The sequence below is a fragment of the Monopterus albus genome, unplaced genomic scaffold (genome assembly GCF_001952655.1).
Source record: "Monopterus albus unplaced genomic scaffold, M_albus_1.0 scaffold127.1, whole genome shotgun sequence".
Classification (NCBI taxonomy): Eukaryota; Metazoa; Chordata; class Actinopteri; order Synbranchiformes; family Synbranchidae; genus Monopterus; species Monopterus albus.
In genome coordinates this window covers 2,667,723-2,685,329 of record NW_018128007.1, presented here as the reverse complement: position 1 = coordinate 2,685,329, position 17,607 = coordinate 2,667,723, and the positions used below count along the sequence as shown (strand labels likewise).

The 17,607-nt window shown below is 41.5% G+C and overlaps 1 protein-coding gene across 1 annotated transcript; it reads right to left on the bottom strand.

Annotated features, from left to right (window-relative positions):
• Positions 1–6: 6 nt before the first annotated feature.
• On the bottom strand, positions 7–16,586 carry ankrd28b (ankyrin repeat domain 28b). The gene is made up of 28 exons (XM_020612746.1): positions 16,313–16,586; positions 12,466–12,549; positions 11,911–11,989; positions 11,407–11,477; positions 11,112–11,312; positions 8,604–8,691; positions 8,042–8,184; positions 7,628–7,840; positions 7,285–7,363; positions 6,141–6,255; positions 5,857–5,939; positions 5,585–5,648; positions 5,388–5,456; positions 5,153–5,293; positions 4,882–4,993; positions 4,748–4,774; positions 4,506–4,580; positions 4,213–4,414; positions 4,037–4,124; positions 3,846–3,963; positions 3,407–3,626; positions 3,054–3,141; positions 2,883–2,966; positions 2,582–2,727; positions 2,380–2,462; positions 2,145–2,227; positions 1,893–1,984; positions 7–476 (listed from the first exon to the last, which is right to left on the bottom strand). Exons 1-28 carry the CDS (start codon positions 16,337–16,339, stop codon positions 193–195), a joined length of 3,159 nt encoding a protein of 1,052 aa, XP_020468402.1. The 5' UTR covers positions 16,340–16,586; the 3' UTR covers positions 7–192.
• Positions 16,587–17,607: the final 1,021 nt, after the last annotated feature.

Sequence of the window (17,607 nt, the reverse complement as noted above, 5' to 3'; positions counted from 1 at the left end):
TGGTGCTGGACGAGGTCACGATGAGTGCGGGCCAACCTGTTGCACCTCCTCCCTCTCTTGCTCTCTGGTGGGGGCGGGGACTCTTAAGGCTCCTGTGGCAGCTTATCACTTCTTCTGCCTTCCCAAGCTGGCGATGGGTGATTTTTAAGACAGTGTGCGTGTGTTTATGCATTTATCGCTTCCTCCTGTCCCTCAGTACGTCTCGGAATCCGAGTCGTTGAGCTCCTCGTCCTTGAAGAAGCCGTCATGATGGCTGATGTTGTTGAAGCTGCAGTAGGAGCTGTGCTCGCTGCGCAGCATGGGCAGGCTGTCGAAGGTGACGCTCTTGGAGGGGCTGGTGGTGTAGTGGTTAATGGCACTGAAAGGAAGCGTGGGTACCGATGTGCAGGGGGACACAGGCATCATGGTGGCCAGGATGAGAGCTAGGCAGTCTGCCACATCTTTGTTGGGGGCACAAGCCAAGGCAGGTGTGTAACCTGAAACAATGACAGTGCACCAGTGTTGCATATTCTGGAAATCTAAATGATACAGCAATAATTACATAGTTAACAGAACAAGCAATGTGCCTGGTCAAAGGGTTGTAACTACTATTTATTTTCAGTATCAATCTGATTATTTTCTTGATTTACTGATGAACTGTTTGGCCTATAAGCTGTTAGTAAACAGAGAAAATGTCTGTTGCTGTTTCCTACAGCTCATAATGTCTAATTCAGTTGTCTCATTTGTCCAGCAGTCCAAAGTTCACTATCACAGCAAACAAAGAGAAGCTGCCAAATCTCATTTTTGAAATGCTGGAGTGTTTGGTATTTTGGCTTGGGAAAGATAAATAAACTGATTACCTATTTAAAGCCAGCTAAAACACATTATCCCGTGACAAATTATTAACGGCATGTATGTAGATATATCTAACATAAAAGCACAATCTACAACACATCCTCTTAAAGCCAGTGGGAGCTATGATTACATTCTGATCCTATTTTTTCCCCTTGATGCGTTTTGTCCAGATCAGTAATGGACATTATTCACAACACAAGGCCTAGGTTTTAACAATCAGCTGAAAGGTTTGAAGTGTGGAATTATTTAAAACTAGAAATTAAAAGCAGCACGACGGCTATTTGTAACCAATCATTTCTGACTGGTTACAACCACGTCCGTGAGGATGCATATTTTAGTGTCACTCCCCACTTTAAGCTCTAAATATATAAAAAAAAGTGATGGAATATAAACAGCCAAAGTGAAACCAGAACTTCCCGGACAAAGAAAACACCATTCAAAATCTCACTGAGATTTACGATCTGGCTAGAAACTAAAAATTCAGCTGTCAGTCGTTTTTAGTAGTATGCTGCTGAGGTTCACTACATTTGTGGACGCATTAATGATATGTTTCTTTAAAATGACCTACTATTGGCATTAAAGCAATATTCCTCTTTTTACTGGGATTTAATGAACACCATTTCGAGGTTGAAACGTCGCCAGCTGATGCCAGTCGACTGGCAGGAGAATTGAGATGAAGTCCTGAGTCAAGATATGGCCGTATATGTTACACATCTTATATTTTTTAGAATTTAAAAAGTCAAGAGGTGAGACTAATATCACGGACTGCCGAAGTCCAGAAGAGGCTAGTGAATAACAGTGGTGTATAATATGTGTATGTTGTGCTGCAAATCATCATGGGAACTGTAGTTTTTCAGATGCTAAAAAAAAAATAAATCATTAATTAACCCTGTTAAAACCACAAACGTTTCAGTTGTCAGTAGTAAGTGCTACAGTGGTTGACCAATTAAACAACAGGTTGCACAGAGTCACTGAAGCTAGTGGAACAGAGGCTGACTGGATGTGATGACATGACTTCGGTTCTCTGTAGTAAAAGAAAAATGTTACAGTGAATTTACCGTTTTCATCGACTGCGAGCACACTGGCTCCCTTTGCAAGCAGTTCCTGCACCACTACAGTCAGACCGTTTCTTGCTGCCACGTGTAGAGGCCTTAAAAGCACAAAAAAACATGGGTGTGGTAATGGGCAAGTCAACATTTTAAAGTTTATGTATCTCTATCAATAACTGAAATCCCCCACAGTCAAACAAACACAGACTACCACCGTTCACATGCAGCAAGACACACTAATGTAATACAAGTGATGCATACGTCTGTAAGGCGGTGTTAGTGGCGTTTATGAGGTTTCTGTCTGTGATCTTCTCCAATATCAACAAGGCACTGGTTTCATGTCCCTGTAGAAAACAGGCACAGGACAATGAACACTGAAAAAAACACTTGCAACAACTTACACTGTAAATGTGAAGGGAATTCTTGCAAACTTGCAGAAACATGCTGTTTGCTGCTGGAGAGTGTAAGACGAGTGTGACTGTAGGGTAGTACACACCTTACTGCAGGCCAGATGAAGTGCGGTGTTCTTCAGAGCATCCTGCAGAGTGAGGTCAGCTTTCGCACTGCTCACCAGTAGCTCTAAGAGTGGGAACGCAGGAAAAACAAGCTGAGGTGAATTCAAAACCACAGAACTGACTGCTACGTCCTCCCATGGCACCCCCCCCAGTCAGCTAGCTACAGCAGAGAAGTGCTCGTACCGACAGCGTTAGTCTGGCCATTCTCAGCAGCCATCATGAGTGGGGTCTTCCCTGCGGTGTCGACACAGTTGACCTGAGCGTTATGGCTCAGCAGCAGCTGGAGACACTCCACGTGGTCAGTGAAGGCGGCTGCATGCAGGGGCGTCCTGCACAAATAACATCAGGAAAAGGCTCGTTTTTATAAAGTCAGGCAACCCTATTCACGATATGAACTGTTAATGCACTAGACAAGTTTCCCAGTATCAGGTGTATCACAAAACTTTCCAGGCTCCAATTTCTGTTGCACATCTTTAATTAGTACCTATTTTTACTGTCTTTGGCATTGACAATGCCAGGGCCCAGAGTGTCTATCAGCATCTCAGCAGCACCTTCATTGTCACGGATTCTAAACAGAAAGAGCACAGTTATTTCATCTTTTAAAAGTGTGTCCTCACACATGCTGACTGAAACAGAGGACAGCAGAGGATCTTACACAGCACAGTGGAGGGGGCTGAAAGTATTGCCTTCAGCCTTGTGAAAAACCTCTTGTTCCAGCAAAACCTCCACACATGTATCGTGCCCTGCAGAAAAGAAAGCATTAACTATGTCAGCCTACATCTCAAGGTGCTCATAAGATCGCTCTTAAAACATTCCTTATCAAGTCTCTATGTGTAACAATTTAAACTAAAAGAAACTGCATAAAGAACAAATAAACAAATAGGAAACATGAGAAAATGTGCACGTCTGTCTTAAATCTACACTTGCTAAACATCAGCTTTACATCTCCTTAACACTCCTGACCGCTTTTCTGCTTTTTAAGAAGTCTTCAAAGCATCATCTCTGTACCATTGTAGCAGGCCCAGTGCAGTGGGGTGTAGCCTTGGTTGTCTGTTAAGGCAGGGAGTGTTTCCACTGACTGGGTAGCATGGAGCAGGCCTCCCAGTACCCCAATGTGTCCACATGCTGCTGCCAGGTGGACAGGTGTGCGCCCTTTACAGTCTTGCATCAGGAAGCTGGCGCTGTGCTGAAGCAAGGCCTCCACACATTCCTCATGGCCAGTAACTGCCTAAGGACAGAAAACAAACAAACAGAAACAGTAGATTTAATGCATGCATTTCATTAGATCTGATAAGAACAGACCAGTGTATTGAAGAAAGTTTGGATTGGTTTACATCTGACAGAGGAGACTAGTTGCCACTAGGCAGAAGTAAAATCCATATGTTTATTCACAGCATGCCTGGCAACATCTCAGACAGACAAATACAACAAGCAATAATGTCCTTACTCCTCTATGCAGGGCTGTCCTGCCCCACTTGTCTTTGGCTTCTACGCTGGCTCCTTTATTTAACAAAGAATATACACAATCTGTGTGCCCGCTCAGGACCGACAGCATCAGAGGGGTTCTAAGAGATAAATAATAATGTCAGCGATTAATTTAGAATATAAGTGAAAGAAAAATCACTAATTTTAACTTACTGTCCATTCCCATCTTGAATGTCTACTGCACTTTGAAGATCAGCATTTCCAATTAGCAAACGCAAACATTCTGAATGACCGTTGGTGGCTGTGGGGAGAGATTGATTACTCCATTAGCATTAGGGCCTGACATTTCAGGTAGACAAATTCATGAGCCACCAACTCTGCGTCCGTACCGGCAGCGTGGATCGGGGTTCGCTTCAAGGTGAAGTCTTTGACCAGGATGGAGGCTCCCTGATTGATTAGGACATCCACACACTCCACATGGCCTTTAAAGGCAGCCAGGTCTAGGGGTGTGCGTCCTTGGCCGTTTCTCACATCAAGGTCCAGCAGGGACTGCACTAGAACCTCCATAGCTTGGTGGTGACCATGGTATGCCTGAAAATATTTATGTATCATGAAGAAGGTAACATAAAGAAGCATTTAGACTGAAGATAATGCTATTGTAAGGATAACACACACTACTCACAGCTAGATGCAGGGGGCTGACGGGGGCTCTGACATCCGAGTCGTTCAGGATGTCTGTCCCTGAGGTTTCCATTAGCTTTTTTTGGGGGTGGGGGTGGGGGGGGGTACACACAAGTTAAAAGCTATAAGCAAGAAGAATCACTGCACCGTGAAGCTCAGTGCTACAGGTCTACAAGACTTATGACTTTGCTTCATACATGAAAAACTCCAAGATACAAAAAGAAAAGTACAAATTCTACTCACCACATCTAAAGGTGTTTCACCTGCGATCTGAAAAACAGAGTGGGATGAACAACAATGCATTAAACATCACTGCAATATGGCATTACACAAATATGCTGATTTATGTGGCATGTACACTGGAGTCAGGCTCTCACCAGCTCCAGACAGAGGCGATGTCCATACGCCGAGGCGTAGTGCACAGCGTTGTAGCCCTGATTGTCCCGTATCCCTGGATTTGCATCATTCCGCAGTAAATATTCCAGGCACCTGCAGACACAGTAAAGAGGCTGTAGTCAAGGAAACAACATTTTTATGTCCTGACATGTTACTCAGCATAACCGATAAGCTTTTATCCCTCAAATGCAGCCTGCCTCCCACACAGTAACTGCATCTTCTACAAGACAGGTTTTTCATAGCATTACTGACTTTCCATCTGTGTCAGAGGCAGCGGCGTAGTGGAGAGGGGTGCAGCCACGTTCGTCCAGGTCATTGACACTGGCCCCAGAGCCCACCAGAGCAAACAGGCACTGGTAGTTACAGTTGGCTGCAGCATAGTGTAGCGGGGTCCTAGAAAAGCAAACAAGGCTAAGTCGCTGTTTAAAAATGAGTGGAGCTAACATTGCATAAACTTGAGCCAAATTCACCATCAAATGCTACAAACCTGCCAAAGCTATCCTTCCTATTAAAGTCTGCCCCAGTGTTGAGGAGAAGATTGAGGCATTCCAGGTTTCTGAGGGCACAGCGAGATTTATAAGATGGCAAAGTGATAAATACACGATATTCTCATTGGTGTCATTCATAAACTACAACTTAACACTTACAATTATTAAATATATTGCTCAGCTGTCCCATACTCACCCTCCAGCAGCTGCAGCATGTAAACAGGTCCTTCCAAAGTCATCAGGAGTATCAATATCAAAGCCTGCATCAGAGTAAAGGATTATAAACAAGCTCAAGCATACACTGTGTAACGTACATCAGGTTTTACTGTATTCTTTTCATATCACTGAGAAAAAGCAAGAATGTGGAATTTAATAACAAAATCATTCAAATACAAGATCATTTTGTACTTTGAGCAGATGAGTTTGTACTACTGTGGCCAAGCACACAACACAAATAAAGTTGCTGACCTGAAGACAGGAGCTTTCGGCAGCAGTCAGAGAATCCGCTGAGAGCAGCCAGATGCAATGGAAACATACCGTGAACCCCTCGTCTGAAAAAGCCACAATCGTGTTGAGTCATACAATATTACAGGTGCTAAAATTCTGGTATAAAATTAGAAAATGACACAGTCATCTCCATCAGTTACATAACAGGCATTACACATCGTCTTTGGAAGGATTTAACCATGGAGCACTTCCACAATGTATAAAGCCGCAATAGCTGCTGAAAAGTGGCGAACAGGCTCACTCACTTAGCCGTGTCAGCTCTGTTGGTGATGAGGGTGTTGATGAGGAGCTCGTGTCCGTATCGAGCTGCAATGTGCAGTGGTGTGTTTCCATTCTTATCTTCACAGTCAATCTCAGCACCTTCAGAAAACAAAAATGAACCAAGCCCTTAGTCAGTGTTACAGTGAGAAGCAGCTCTGGTTTTACAGTCCAGCATGAGAAATACATTCACAAGAAAAAGTAATGGCACTGGTTGCAATTTCCTGTGCTTTTCACTTTAGCATAAAGTGGCCATGAAATGTGATCTGATCTTTACTATTGTCAAAAATATTAACAAACACAATATTTGTAAGCTGATAAAACACAAACAGGCAGGATCTTTCATGTTTAGGAAGAACACACAGCACTAAAAAGAGAACTGTGTATCAACATGAAAACATCATCCCAACAGTGAAGTACGGTGGAGGGAGCATCATGATTTGGGGCTGCTTTGCTGCCTCTGGACCTGGACCACTTGCCATTGTGGAGGGGAAAATCAGTTCCCAGGTTTGTCAAAGGATCCTACAGGATAATGTCAGGGGGGCTGTCTGCAAGGTGAAACTCAGAACAAGCTGGGTGATGCAGCAGGACAATGACCTTAAACATCAAAGTAATCGACTACAGAATAGCTTCAGAGACACAAAATCCACCTTTTGGAGTGGCCACGTCAGAGCCCAGACCTCAACCCAGTAGACATGCTGTGAAATGACTTCAAGAGAGCCGTTCACACCAGACATCCTAAGAATATGGCTGAGCTGAAGCAGTTCACTGAGGAAGAACGGTCCAAAATTCTTCCTGAATGTTGTGCAGGTCTAATCCACAACTACAGGAAGCGCTTGCTTGAGGTTATTGCTGCCAAAGGTGGTTCAACCAGTTACTAAAACACCGTTGCTAGTACGTTTTCCACCATAACTTTGTAGGTTTAATGGGTGTGTTCAAGAAAGACATGAAAGATCATGACTGTGTTTTATCAGCTTAGAAATATGTTTGATGTTTGTTGATATATTTGTGACTTTGGTGAAGATTAGATCACATTTCATGGCCATTTTACGCAGAAAACCAGGAAATTGCAAACAGAGCCATTACTTGTTCTTGTAAAGTCAATGAAGCTGAAGTTTTAGATGAGCTCACCATTCTCAATGATTGCTTGAGACCTGGAAAACCTCCCATGGATGGCTGTCATGTGGAGAGGAGTCTTACCATCTTTACTCTGGAGTGAAACAAAAACATGGTGGCATCACAGCATAGGTCATTTAGAATAGCTGAGTGAAAAGACTGCATTTCTGCTATCAACTGCTGAAAAAATAAACGCTTGGATTTACACACAAGCAACACGCAACTGTTTAAACACTTTTTCTTAACCACAAATATTCAGTTACCAGGTAACATCTTTCCCAATGATCACAATGTGCAATGTTTTTCCAATTAACCTATGTTAAAAATGGCAAGAGGAAACATCACGGTTTTTACTCACCCTGATGTTGACGTCAGCCCCATTGCACACTAGGAGCTCCAGACAGAGCGCCCCGTGGCGTGAGGCGGCTGTAAAATGGAGAGGTGCGAACCCCTTCTCGTTCACCTGGTTGACGTTAGTGCCGCACTCTATCAACTCATTCACCACTACGTCCTGCCCGTTGTAGCAGGCCACGTGGAGGGGGGTGTTGCCATATGCATTGGGCTCAAACATCTAGACAGGACAGTAAATAGTAAGTATTGACATGACTGTTTCCATCGAGACAAACTGGTACTAATACAGGATATGTTATCCTTCCAGCACCCAATATAGACATAGGTTGAATTGTTATCCAAAACATAACTCTCCTGATCAGATTATAAAATCTACCAGTCTATACAGTGTAATGACAGAATGCTTGTGGGTGGAACTTACATCCACCCCCAAGTCCAGAAGGTATTTGACAACACTGATCATTCCACTGGAGGCTGCCGCATGAAGGGGGGTGTAAGATTTCTTATCTTTGCAGGCCACCTCAGCTCCATGAGATGCCAGCAGCTTCACCACTTCTATGTGTCCTGAAGACAAAAGACAATGATTGAATTACATGCTCCCAGAACATCATATATCTCATTGGTCATATTATTGTACAGAATGGATCTTTACAATCCAATCATCAACATAATAAAGTCCAGATTTCTAATACAAATGTATTGAAACAAATTGTACATGTATAATTTGCTGAATAAAATCATACCCCAATATGTAACTGTCACATTTCTTCTGTGCAAAAACTTATGCACAACCTGTTCTTCTAAAAGGCCTAAGACTAATTAAAATATGTATTTTTATTTATGTATTTCAATTTTAAGATGAGACGTGTTAATTTTCATTTTAAGGCTTTGGATCTTTTATTCACCACAAACTGAGAGGAAATCCTAAAGTTGCGTATGAAATTAATCATGAGATGTAAGAATCCACGCTGCTGATTCATTACCCATGTAGGCTGCCCAGTGGATTGCACGGCGGTCCTTCTTGTCAAAGGCATTAATGTTTGCTCCTCTGGAGAGCAGGAGCCTGACCATCTAACAACAGCAACAGAGGAAACAAAGAGCAATCAGGAAAGCTGGCGAAGTGGTAACCTGACAGCAGCTTGTATAACTACTGTGTGTACATGGTGCTCTGTGCTTTGATACTAGGACTAAGGGACTGACCCTCTGGTCTACACCACATATTTGCATACCACTGCTTTTATTTTAGTCTGATCCTCCATGAGCCTGTAATTCTGTTTTATGTAAATAACTAACACATATGGGCTGTGAAATAGTTTGACCTGTTGTATACACTGAATACAGCCAGCAAAACAAGACATTAAGCATGAAACAGTCAATTCCCACAGTGTATCGTTGTTGAAGTATATGCAACAGGTTATATCATTAAGATAATCAGAGGTTACAACTGTGAGTCCCCACCTCAGTATCTGCTTTACTGCAATACTGCAACAAAACTAAAAGGTTCTCTGAACATCTTTTATGCACTCGATTGGTATAAGCATTTTCCACCTGTATGACAACCGCTTTGCATGCAAGTGTATGATTACAGTATATTATTTGCAAGCAAGTACATGAGCGGGCAAATGCTGCCTGTGCATAACCCTCAGTGTCAGTCTGCAGCCATGTGGAAGAAAAGATTATCTGAAAAAACAAGCTACTATAACTTCACCGCTTTGCCCTGATGTTTGGATTTGTGCAACTGACTCCCAGATAAATATACTATATACACTAGTCTAGGACACCAAGCTCTGTTGAAAACGGACTGGAAAACGTGAAAGACTAGGCCAAAGCATATGGCAACATTATTAATCTGCTGGTAAAATAACCTTGACAAAGATGAACACAGAGAAATAACCAATGCTAAACAAAAGATGATCTGAAGATAAGCTGGGGGTATGACAATTAAACTGTGGTTGGCATAGTCGCTAACAGCAGGTCGTCAGTCGAGCTATATGGTTATGTCAGTTGTTTCATCTCGCATTTCCTAAATGGGCAAAAAAATGCAGCCATTGTTCAACTGCAAAGGGTAGAAGGTCATTGTGTTTACACATTTATGAGTCAAACAGAAACACTTCCTCTTACTAAGAGCTGGGGAAACAGAGCGGCAGTAGTGAGTCCTAAAACCCAGAACTCAGTTTGTACTTTTGCACTTCCAGTTCCCTTGCTCTGAAGTCTATGGGTTTACTGAATGGGTCTTTGGTTAGGCACCTGAAATAAGGTCTGTCGTTAACACAAGGCCAAAACATTTTCATTTTTTGTTCCTCAACAAAGTATATCAGTAAATTACCCCCTCGTGATTTCTAATACTTTTACGTGTCGTTACCAAGGGAGTTGCTAACAAGTAGCTAAATGAGATTACAGAGGTCAGGGACATTAAACGTCATGACTGAACCTCTACAGCTTCATTATGCTTAAACTCGTGCACTTGCAAGCTATTCTAACTAACTGACACAGCCATGATCACTAGCTAGATGAGGTCACATGAGAGAATTTTGTAGAGCTCATCTCTGTTATCCTTGGAGGATAAATAGTGATAAACAGACAAGACAAATAAAAACAACAATACCAGACACAGACTATCATTTCAAAGTGTCATTAAGAAGCAGCAGGAACAAATGATCTTCTGAACCTGTTTGTTCAGCATTGTAGCAGTTTGTGTCTGTGCCCTGATGATAACAACATAAATTCACACCACAGGGGACGGCTCAGATCAGCCAAGACTGATCGGGCTTTCTTCAGAGACCTGACTGTATACAGGTTATGAAGGCCATTTAAGGATGAGCCAGCAACTTTGCTGCAAACCTTCACAGTACCCTGTAAGAGGTACACGGGCCAAACCAAATTACAAGCTGGAGGTTGTGGTGGTGACATTGAAGTCACGGGACATGGTACAGTTCCTTTATAGCCTAACAATAGCTTTTTACTTCTGGCAATCGTATTCAGATTTCAAAAATCATAAAAGTAGTGATGATTTGTGAAGATTATCTTGCTGAACAGAACATGTAAGTGTCATAAACTGCTGTTTGTCACAGAGCTTATTTTCTGCAGTAATCCAAAAGCCTACGGAAAAATCCCATTGGCTGTTTAATCGAGGAAACCAGGGTGATGCAAACTTCAGGTTGGCCTACAAAAATACGTCAGCCCTACGGCACTGTAAACATCCAGTATGAATGTTTCACCTCTTGGTGCGTATGGTACTACTCTCTTGAGAACAGTCAATATGAGCAGTACTGGAGTGGTTCGAGTCTTAAGCAGGACAAACTGTATAGCCACACAGTCAGCACCAGCCCTTTTAGTTAGTACATGTTCGGTTTCTTAAGGTAATTGTAATTCAAATCTTCTGCCATTTTTATCCATTAAGGTACAACTCAATCAATACTAAAGACATTATAGCAGCTCTGTGAGTGCAGCTCACAGATGAATCAAGCAATGGCCTTAAGACTCAGTATTACCTCCAGATGCCCGCTGAACGCTGCATGGTGCAGCGCAGTTCGGCCTGCTCTATCTGACACATTTACATTGCTGAGCAGGGGGACGAGGGCTTCGGCGCAGCGGACGGCCTTGTTAGCTGCGGCTATGTGAAGTGGGGTCTGCCAGTTTTTGTCTCGGGCGTTAACATCTGCAGAGTGTTTCAGCAAAACTTGGACAGCCTCCTGCAAGTCATCACATGAAGTTCAATAGTGTTTAACAAAAAAATAGTACACATTATACAAGGAAAAAATAAAAATCAGAGAAGGGTTCCCAAACCTCACTGCAGGAGGCCACAGCCCGGTGCAGAGGAGTGAGCCACTTGTTATCTTTGGCATTTACTCTGGCACCTACAAATCAGTGGGTACAGGCTGTTACACTGTTTAAGGTCATACAGTTCCATAACATCTAGTGTAACATTTCAACAAAATGGCTCAAGCCTAAGAAAAGAGCAGGGAGCAAAGCAAAGAGTGCATGTAGAACTATTTTACAATATTGAATGCAGATGCAGCATCTGGCCACATAAGCATAAAAATATTCTGAGTGAGAGCACAACGGCATATTTCAAATGTGACAGGTTAACACTGGTGATCATTCACCACGCCCTTCAGAACTCTGAAATAAAAACCAGGACACCAGCACCTCTGTGTTAATACATGTTAAATGCCTAACATTTAAACATGCTAAAATTGTGACACCAATTACATCGATTCTGTTTATTCACAACTGAAAAGGAAAAAAAAAAACAAGTATCTTTTTTCTATCCTCTTTTTAAAAACATACCTGAAAGAATCAGCAACTCTATAATTTCTGCGTCTCCGAGATAGGCAGCGGCATGCAATGGCGTTCGCTTCTCGTTGTCCTGTAAGAAGTGAGCAGATAGATACTACTGTTATTAAAAAGAAACAAAACAGCCTGCACTTACATGTTAACCTTATATTCTTTCTCTGCCTTATACAGGTAAATTAGGTCCTAATGTATAGTGACTTTAAAACCCACACGTTGCTATTTTATGACAGAAAACAGGGATTAAGCACACTTTCAGTAATTTGAAGAGCTTTCAGATGAAAAACATCCAAGTGCAAACCAGCCTTATTTTGAAACAAACACCCCCACCAAAGCTGTACTGCTGAGGAATGAAATTAAATAAGCAGAGCCAAAGGGAACTGTAAAAACCAAATATGTGCCATTTTGTATTCAAAGACTATTCACTGAAAGCTGTACGAGGTCTTTCAAGGACAATTACACATCAAGGGGTTTAAATTCAGTATAGCTTGAGCATTTTTAAAATAACAATGATACGAGGATGCAGAATTAGTGAGGGTGTGTATGGATTACCTGTGCATTCACATCCTCTTTTTTGAATATGAGGGAGCGAACTTCATCGGGATCCACATTGAAAATAGCTTTCAGCAAAGCAGGCTGTAAAAGAAAAGAGACAGTGTCACACTTGAAATGCCAGAATTCCAGGTCAACATGCGAGAAAAATTAAGTTCAGACCTGGGAGACCTCAGACCTTACAGGGATGTCAGGGTCCTCACCATCAAGTATCACAATACACACACGAATCATTTGCTCAGAAATTATGCAATCATGTTTGGGCAGCTAAAAGTCCCTCAGTATTCTTGATGAATTTCAGCAAAAATGATGACCCCACAAAGCAGCGAATGATGGAGAAAGCCCGTCAGGAGTGACACTGACAAATGCCGAGCAGCCACTTTCTAACTCCATTCAGTGCTTACAGTCTGTTGACAGGCCAGAGAACCAGATCCACAACATGCCACAGACAAACATCACAACCTTTAAACAAACACAAGTCCAGCCATGTGCTCCGAATCACGGATGTGATCTCCATCTTCACACTTCCTCTTGACAGATGGCAAAAAAAAACAAACAAGGTTTCCAAAGCAAAACTGATGTAAAGGAGAACGCTGCTGAGATCTTCTTGATGTCGGACTCTTAAGAATTGTGCTGCTGCCTTTGCTTCATACAAAGTAGCCTGAACCTTCCTAAGAGAAAGTGATACTATGTAATTACACAACTTAGGCTATGCTATATTTAAGCAAAATATTGTGTGCATATAAATAATGATTCACATGAAGGATACAAATGACATCTCATGTCAGTTAAAACGTGTTCCCTTGATTCCTCTCTCCTTGCATCTTACGAGGGTGGGACTCAGATGTAAGAAAAAAGTTGCAGGGCAGGAAAACATGGACGCAGTTAGTGGAAGTGGGATTCACCAAATGCCCCTCAACAGTCACACATTGTAATGAAGCTGCGAGAAAGAGCTAATGGACCTTCACGTTGGCCAGCTCAACACTGGTGTGCTGGTCCACATAACATCAGCAGTTTTTGATCAGGCTGTTTTCCACAGCCTGTTGGGAGGAGGCTGGCATGGATGGGGAGAACAGTGAGGGTAGGGGATCCCTTCCAGATGCTGCAACTGCTTGCCCATCAAACGCCCAGATGGAACATTCCTGGCTTCCATAAAAACTTAACTCTTTCCTGATTTTAGTCAAGTTTAAAAAGCAAACTAACTAACTAACTAACACAATCTGTCTGAGAAGTTGTTTCCACAAGCTGAAGCTGTGAAATTTGGTAATATTGAAATGTTGTGTGTCAGGTGAGACATTATCTAGCACTTCTGACACATGTGAGTAATCATAACCTTTGAATGAGCAACGTGCACCCATGTGTGTCCAAAACAAAATGTAAGATGAAGAAGCAAGACATTACTGTTGCATAAAATACCAAGAGTCAGCAGGTTTTACAATCACATACTATAATGTTTGGCTGGAATGAAAACCTGTTTATCTGCCTTCAGCGCATCTTTGCTGGAAAACACTGAAGAAGTTGATCTTTAATTTGAACAGTCCGCTCCTCTGCGTGCAGTCATTTCCATCAGCTGGATTTCTTTCTGCGTACGGTCAAAATGATGAAGCAGGCAGAGCACATTTGACCTCATCCCTCATTTATTCCACCAGGCTGCCCAGCTAGCTGATCATCTAATGTGCAGCCATGTCGATGACAGACCTTCAAGTACAAAAGCCATCTAGTTTATAGGGCACAGTTTAAGCCACACACTTTACAAATGATAACAAACAGAATGAACTACGTTTGGTTCCGACTTGTGATTCTGAACTGCTTCCCAATATGTATCAATGGCTCATAACCACACTGTTATTCAGAGCCATTCACATGGCACTCTAGGCTTTGTGGCAGTCGAGAGTGATGCCAAACACTTTCGCTTTCAGCTGACATAAATTCATTGTACTATATATATTCATCTCTCTGTTGCATTAGGATTAAACAATCCCAAACACTGTAAGCCCTACTGTTTCTTTAAAAAATAAAACTATATTGTTAACACTTTGTGGTGGAAAATAATCCTGCAGTTTCAACAGCCGATCCAGGTATATATGACAACATGGGTAGGTTTATCTCCTCTGATGTATGTTGAAACCAGCAGGACTAGATAAACCTCACACATATTTAAGCCATGTGATGCATCTCAGATGTTGGAATGATGTTCAGTAGGTATTTAGAATAAACAAGATAAAGATCACCATTGAGGAAGGGTTAAGCTTAGTTCATTTTTATAAACTTAAGACAATCCACTCATTCAGTTATTATAATGCCCATGGAAACACTACAAGTCAAATGTTTTTACACACTCTGCCACTGAATTCAGTTGGATAGTGTGTACAAATGTTTTGCCTGGTAGTCTATCGGCAGGGTGCAATAGGGGTTGTTAGGAATAAATTCAGAACAAAAAGCTTGTGCTTCTTGCGCTGTTTCATTTTGACAAGTTCTGAGTATCCCGCACAGTCAAATCTGCATTTCGTTGTTTTCCGTTCTCCAGTCCTGCATGACCGGTGTAGGAGATTTTATATGCTTCTCTAACTGCACGACTATGCACCTTCTCTCCTCGCACAAGCCAGCCTTGTTAATACCATCACCATAGAGACAGCTCTTTGGCAACTCCACTGGCTCACAGAAGCCCAGGCACACGATCATCGTTCGAGCACACACACAGTGAAAGACACATGCATATACATATGTTACAAGAATAGCAAGCATGTGCACAACACAGTCCATGAATGATAACACAAAGCTATTCTTGTTTTCACAAAACGGTGGCAAGTGTTTAATATAGTTTGAGGACACATCTTGGTCCTGTCACCTGTTTACACACCTCATAAATATATTATGACCATTTCACAGCAGTTTATGTGCATGTAACTATAACCGAGCTACCATTCATAAAGTAGAAATAAATATCAGTTACTTCCTAAACAGGTAACAGTTTAAGAGGAAAACATCAAAGGCTTGTGACAAAGGATATATATTACCTATAACACAATTATAACCGCGCTTATTAAAAAAAATAAATAAATAACATCAAGACAATCACTAAGATGAACAGGTCACAATTCTTCTGACAGATCCCCACTTCCCTAACAAACTGGTGGCATTCATATGAAACTGAACTTTAGTTTGGTGAAGAGTTACATACAAAGTACGTCCTTATTTATGTGTTCACGATGTTTGAGTTATGCAATTTTACAGGTATCACAAAACCTAAAATAGAGGAGGTAGCTAACATACATAGTATGCCAAAAATGTCTAGGTCTAAGTAACGTTAAACTCACACCAACAGATCGGTTGTTAGGGTAATCATCTCATGCTACATTACATTTAGAAGACATAAGTAAATCACAGACTATCTTGGAAGCGACTACGCAAGTCAAGTTTCGTATTTATTTGTCTCAATATGCTGTCTAGTCACTCCCCATCTGAGTAGCTAATAGCATTTCGCACAGGCTTTAGCTAATTGCTGGATATAAACACAGCATCGTTAGCTAGTTACAACTCAACAACCGCCTGAGCATGTGTCTCGGTGTAAAAGTCATGCCTTATTATAGCCAAAAACATGACTCTAGTTATATGTGATTTGCCCAAACAGTACTGTAGTTAGGTTTGAGTTCACAGATGGCTCTGTACGATCAACCTTCACGCGAAATGCTTTAGGGAATGCTTCCGTTTTAGAAAATAGCTGGAGACACGGATTACATTGCGCTGGCGAATGTTGAAATCAGGGTAGGTTAGCTAACGCTAGCTAACGCTGGACAGTTAACATGAGCTTAAACTTGGATCATATTTTGACACAAAGGTGACTCACCTGGTCTCGAATTTTGAGAACCACCATATTTCTGGGATTTTAACTCTTTTCATGCAGATTCATAAAGAGTTACTTTTCTCCTTCCGAATAAGCAGTGTTTGATCCCAGTTGCTCTCCCACTGTTCTGCTCGAGGCCTAGCGCGACGCTAGCTTAGCTCCCGTGCTAGCTGCCTAACCCAATGGCATGAAAGCAGAGGAGTAGCGCAAACTCAACAACATTGCCGCCACCATTCTTCACCTCCCAGAGAGATGTAATTCAATAGGTCAAACGTATTGTACGTGCTAGTATGAGAGTTAGTGGTTGGTTGTTACTAACAGCGCTCTGTCTGTGACAGGCGCAATGTGCTGAATATTGCATGGCTCTTTCTGCGAACATATCACAATAAATAAATATAGATGAATAATTCTAACTATTTATTCGGCATGGAATTAATTCACATCACAATGCAACCCTACTGCACTCTTTTGAACAAAAGTATCCAGCTATGTTGCTCCGTTTAATCGTATTTCCAGTAACAGTTGCTTGTTATTCTATTTACACAGTATGACTCATCTTGAAGTTGCACCAAAAGCGAGAACAACGGATGCCAACACACAACAATAGCTTCTACAGTATATCCTCTTTCCCCATTATTATATCATATTAAAATAGAACTAATGGAGCAAGTAATTTTATGTGCTACACAAGCTGTTTTGACAAAAGTGACCACTCAGGCCTGCTCTTAAACATACTTCTGTCTGCTGACTAATAATCTCTTGTAAAATAAGCATAGTGCAGTTTAATATGGAACTGAAAGACCATTTAAGAGAAAAGCCAGTTCTGAAAAACTTTTGCTTAGGTTCTGTTACTCACAGGTTGGTCGGTGTGTTTCAGGGCCTATGACCTCACATCAAAATGCGGTGAAACATCGCCCTCTAGTGACTCACCCTTAAACTACAAGCAGGCTTTGAAAGTAGCTGATATGCGTCAAATTAGAGAGACACAAGAAATACATATACAGCATCTAAACTCCCGTGAATTTAAAGTCCAAGCGTCATTATCTGACTTATTTTTTATTTGGCCATTTAAAAAAAATTTAATTAAAGTAAGTTTCAGAGCATTACTGATTCGTGGGTCTTATGCAACAATGCTAAAATATCTATAATTGGTTTTAACTTAGAACTAAAATATGTAGCTACTTTAAGTTTTTGTAGCTTCAGACAAAATAAAAAAAAACTCTTTTCCTCTTCAAAAAAAAATTGTATAAAAGTAGTCCATGCAACTATAATCCTCTAAATAAAAGAGTAAGTTCTTG

Bases quoted from the DNA above. Each gene is read 5' to 3' on its own strand.
- ankrd28b (XM_020612746.1), bottom strand. From the start codon at position 16,339: ATGGTGGTTCTCAAAATTCGAGACCAG. The intron at 11,478-11,910 runs GTATGTTTTTAA...ACTGATTTGTAG, and splicing joins AGAGTTGCTGATTCTTTCAG to GTGCCAGAGTAAATGCCAAA. The intron at 7,364-7,627 runs GTGAGTAAAAAC...GTTTCACTCCAG, and splicing joins GGGCTGACGTCAACATCAGG to AGTAAAGATGGTAAGACTCC.